The sequence below is a fragment of the Alosa pseudoharengus genome, unplaced genomic scaffold (assembly GCF_046254945.1).
Source record: "Alosa pseudoharengus isolate Yale_2024_CS ecotype anadromous, Long Island Sound unplaced genomic scaffold, YU_APseudo_1.1 YU_APseudo_1.1_scf_13, whole genome shotgun sequence".
Taxonomy (NCBI): Eukaryota; Metazoa; Chordata; class Actinopteri; order Clupeiformes; family Clupeidae; genus Alosa; species Alosa pseudoharengus.
Window position 1 is genome coordinate 27,144,556 of NW_027468598.1, and position 5,000 is coordinate 27,149,555.

Consider the following 5,000-nt stretch of genomic DNA (forward strand, 5'->3'; position numbering starts at 1 on the left):
GGTATGGGTCATAGGTCACACCGTCCACATAGAGCGTAACCATGGGAAACTCCACATTAATGACATAATAATGCCACTCTTTATCACAGATCTGCAAGAGAACACAGAAAGACAGAGGCACAGCGAGGAAGATTTAACCAATAAAAATTATAATAGTGTGTGTGTGTGTGTGTGTGTGTGTGTGTGTGTGTGTCTTTCTAACATAACAACAACCCGCATACCACCTCAGTTGTTTTGTGCATGTGTGTATGTGTGTGTGTGTGTGTGTGTGTGTGTGTGTGTGTATGCATGTTTGTGTGTGTGTGTGTGTGTGTATGTGTGAGTGTGAGTTTGTATTTGCGTGATTGTGTGTCTTCCCAAGCATGCTTCTCAAGTTCATCCAAAGGCATGTTTACTGTAATATAGAGTGCTGAGAATAAACATGTCTGGCTTAGTTGCCGTCCATGGTTCTGATGTCAAGGGGCCATTTGCACTTTGAACTGAAAGTGAAACGAGAGAGAAGGAGCCGGTGGGAGGCTTTGCAATATTGGAGTGTAGTGTAGAGATGTAGTCAACAGGTGAGGAGGGATTCAGACTCTAACAGAGCCGAAGTGGGGTGAGTGATGGGTGTCAATCACACTTATGGACTCCTATGGAGCTTTGTTAAGAGATGGAGAGAGGAGTGAAAGAGAGAGAGAGATGGATGAACTTTAAAAGAAAGTTGACACCACAGAAAATGGGAGAAATGATACCATGCTATATGGTTGTATGGATGTGTGCACGTGTCTTTGTGTGTGTTTGTGTGCATGGATGCTTCACAGTAAACATAGAACATGCCAGTGGAGAAAAAGACTATCTAGCACACTGACAGATACAGATGTTATTATTATAATAAGAGAACAGAAATGTTCTCGTGACAGGATAGGAAAGGAGAGAAGGAGAGAGAGAGAGAAGAAGGGAGAGAGGGATGTGGAGAGAGAGAGAGAGTGGGGAAGTGTGAAAACTCATTTCCCTTATTTCACACCTGTCATATCCTTTCTTTCTCTCTCCTCTTTTCTCCTCCCCTCTCCTCTCCACTTACATCTCCTCTCTTCTCCCCCTTTTTTCTCCTCTCATGCATCCTCTCATCTCCTCTCCTCCTCCTCTCCCACTTAGGTAAAGGGTGTGTTGGTTATGATTTTCTTTGAATGTGATGGTGTAATCCTTGGTGATTGACAGTGGTCCAGTAAAAGAGTTTTTAAATGTCTCCTAGGGTTACAGACACGCAAACATCAGGAAATTATTTATAGTTTTTGCCTATTGCTAACACACTTTTTGCAGAATTTGGCTCATTATGTCCAAACTCTGCACACAGCCATATAAGACATAGCACTTGGAAATAAACAAATCACATCACACAGCCAAAATGAAACAGTGCAATCAAAACTCAACAATCCTCTCTAAAAATGTACCGGTAATTATTGCAACAAAACCATACATACATGCACCGTTTGAATTACTCTTTCAAATCAACAGCAACACACTGATGTGCTTTATAGAAAAACACTGCAATCTTTCTTTCTATTGTTATTGTCATTTTCTCAGACTCAGTCTTCTATGAAACTCAAACGTATGGATCCTGTCTTCTGTTCAGATCTGGCCACAAGCCCTTGTCGACATCGCAGGTAAGCAACGGGGAAAATATATGCACCCTTAAACTGAGCCCACCTCAATGTCTCTGCATGCCCCTTTCCATGGCTTGCAAAAGAGGCATGCAGGTATGTGGTTGGTGGTCCTATACTTTTCATTGGCCCACTGAAAATAATTATTCGATAGGTTTTAGAAATGGGAAGTAAAGGGGCAAATACCGAACTGTAAACCAGAACTCATTGTAAAAGTACACACTTGAATAGGTACAGAATATCTTTCCTGAAGTCTATTTGTAGTGCTAAGCCTCAGACTGACTGGTGTTCAGTTTTTTGTCTGTATGTGTTTTCAGGTATGTGTGTGGGTTTTACCAATTAATGAATAGAAGTGTTTTCTCAATGATAACAGGAGATTTCACTTTTTAAATGTGCAAAGCAGAAAAAAAAATATTTAAGCTATGGTTACACAGTGTTTAAGGTATGCTACACAAAGTTTGCTTTGGTCTAAGCATTTTATTCTTGTAAGCAATGGGCAAAAACCGTAATAAATTCTCCCTTCTCCTCTCACCCCCTCTGCTCTAAAGCCCTCTATCCTCTCCTCTATGCTTCCCCACTCTCCTCTTCTCTCTCTTATTATGTTTTCTCCTCTCTTCATCCCTCTCTCATTTTCTCCCGTCCAAACTGATCACCTTTAATCTGCATTTCCTCTGCATCCTATCTGGCTGCATGGGGAAGAGGGAGAGAGGAAATGAGAGAGAGAGAGGGAGAGGATGAAAGAGGGAGGGAGAGAGAGAGAGAGATGGAGAGGAGATTGGAGAGTAGAGGAGGCTGCCGGGTGTTTCACAGCTCCTCCTCCTCATGGGTGCCTGTCAGACTGACTTCTGCCTCAAACATCACCACAGAAAATGATACCATGCTGTATGGTTGTCTGGTAGTGTGTGTGTGTGTGTGTGTGTGTGTGTGTGTGTGTGTGTGTGTGTGTGTTTGTGTGTGTGTGTGTGCCAGTGAGTGATGTGTATGTGCATGTAGCCCCTTAAATATGTGCTTTTCTCTCTCTCTCTCTCTTATATTTCTTTCTCCCCACCCCCTCTCTGTGTTTGCCTTTATGTCCATAAGTGGATATGTTTGTGACAGTGTGCATCATGTGTGTCATTCATTATAAACCGATTTAAGGCCCCTAACAACCGTCGTTAAGGACGAATTTAGAGTACAAGCAAATCCAGAGCCATATACTAAGACACTGATTTCATTTGTTGTGATGTGTCTGTTCAAATCTGAAAATGTTGAAAACGCCAATAAAGTAGGATTAATTAAAGTATTAATAGGCTAGATATTTGGATTCGAAGCATGTATTCTGAAGTTACTAAGATATGCCACAAATGTTATCTTCATGCTCAAGAGGAAAAAACTGTAATAGATAGATAGATAGATAGATAGATAGATACTTTATTGATCCCCAAGGGGAAAGTCAAGGTCTCAGTAACATACAGACATCACACACAACATGCACTTACTGTACAGCAGAAAGAATAAATATAAGTATATACATATAACAAAACTCCACTGTACAATAGAGACAGACAAAAAAATCCACAGTGTGCTTAAGGATGATCAAGCATGAGGCGGTTCCAGTGGCAGGGCTGGGACTGGGCCTGTGATTCTGTGTGCAAGGTAAGGTGCTCAAGAGAGTGAGTGTCATGGTGAAGGTGCAAAAAGTAGTCCAACAGTAGTCCAACAGTGCAAGAATAAGGTCTAGAGACCAGCATAAATAAATATGGACAAATAAGAGAGTAAAGTATAATGTAGACAAGGTAATATAAAAAAACTATATCAGTGCAAGAATAGGTTGAGGTAATAGGGTTACAGCTATTCAGCAGAAGCCATTGGTCATGTGTGCTAATATAGGATGAAAAACAGTGTAGCAGTAAAAACAGTAGTAAAACATTAGGCTTTGGACAGTAGTAAAACAGTAGTGGGCAGTCAGTACTTAAACATGGAGAGGGTGGAGAGGCAGACAGACTATGCAGAGAAGTCTATCTCTCCTCTTCCCTTAAGTGAAGCATTGAACAGTTCAATGGCCCTGGGGACAAATGACTTCCTCAGTCTGTCTGTTGTGCAAGGCAGTGAGCGAAGTCTCCAGCTGATCAGGCTCTTCTGCTTAACAATAGTGCTGTGGAGTGGGTGACACTCATTGTCCAAGATGTTGTTCAGTTTGCTCAGGGTCCTTTTATCTGATCAGCTCCCACGACAGAGCCAGATTTCCTTACTAGCCTGTCTAGTCACCCAGCATCCTTCTTCTTTGTGCTTCCTCCCCAGCATAACACAGCATAGAAGAGGACATGGTAAGAAAGTCCATAGAAAGTCGACATGGGCTTGCAAGTAACTTCTTCATCTTACACGAAGAAGTAAGTTCTTCATCTTATGCTCATCACACTCTGTGAGACGCTACTTCCATTCACACTATACACGGTTTCTGTGAAGTGCCATTCATGCACTGATTCAGAAGGACTAGTATGAACCGCAGTCAGGCACCATGGTGAACTCTGTGACCTGTGCACCTCAATTTCTCTGTCTGTGTGTGTGTGTGTGTGTGTGTGTGTGTGTGTGTGTGTGTGTGTGTGTGTGTTAGGGGTGTAACGGTACACAGTAGTCACGGTTCGGTTCATACCTCGGTTCGGACATCACGGTTCGGTACGAGTTCGGTACAATGGAGGGAAAAGCAAAACAAAAATGCAGAAAGCATTTTTTTTTGTACATGTCTCAGGCTGTACCACCTAGTGTCATACAGTCTCTTCCCTGAGCTATCTGCAACAGCCTGAAGTGTGTAAGATGTAGGCTAAACAGTACAATAAGTACCCAGACTCCATCTGTAACTTGTAAACAAAATAAGACAATCAGCTAAAAACTGAAAATAGGCCTACAGCATCTCTTATTTCTGAAAGTGCAAATTACATAGAAAAATGATTTTTAAAAATCCACTTAAGCAAGACCTTCAACATCTGTGTTTAGTTGTATATGGAAGGGTCTACAATTTGCCTCAATATAATTTTTTTATTGTGTGTAAAGTTATAATCTAGCCTACTAACTGTAAAAATATCACACTATTTTGCCTTTTTTTAAAAAATGAAATTGCTCCTTTCATTTCATAAACAGACTACAACTAGAAGTCACGTGACTTTGCCCTTTGATGTTAACTCACCGTAGCATGGTTTGTTTATTAGCCTGGTTAGCGTTGTCACTTTATTTTACTGTCTATGCACTTAACACTACCAGCTCCTCATGTGAGAAGTTACAAGTTACCCCAACATAAAGGTAATTACCACGCGATTTACATAGCTTTCTGTCATTACGAAATCATTTAATTTAAAGGTGCCATGTGTAATGTCTGCCAAAAAT

At 41.2% G+C, this 5,000-nt stretch overlaps 1 protein-coding gene across 1 annotated transcript in view; it reads right to left on the minus strand.

Moving 5' to 3' along the window:
- The window catches only part of LOC143121228 (calsyntenin-2-like), a 74,446-nt gene that overhangs the window by 9,491 nt on the left and 59,955 nt on the right, over positions 1-5,000 (minus strand). The window contains exon 9 of the mRNA XM_076281607.1: positions 1-91. This exon is cut by the window's left edge and continues 72 nt beyond it. Coding sequence (XP_076137722.1) covers positions 1-91 — 91 coding nt within the window. The remainder of the gene's footprint in view (positions 92-5,000) is intronic.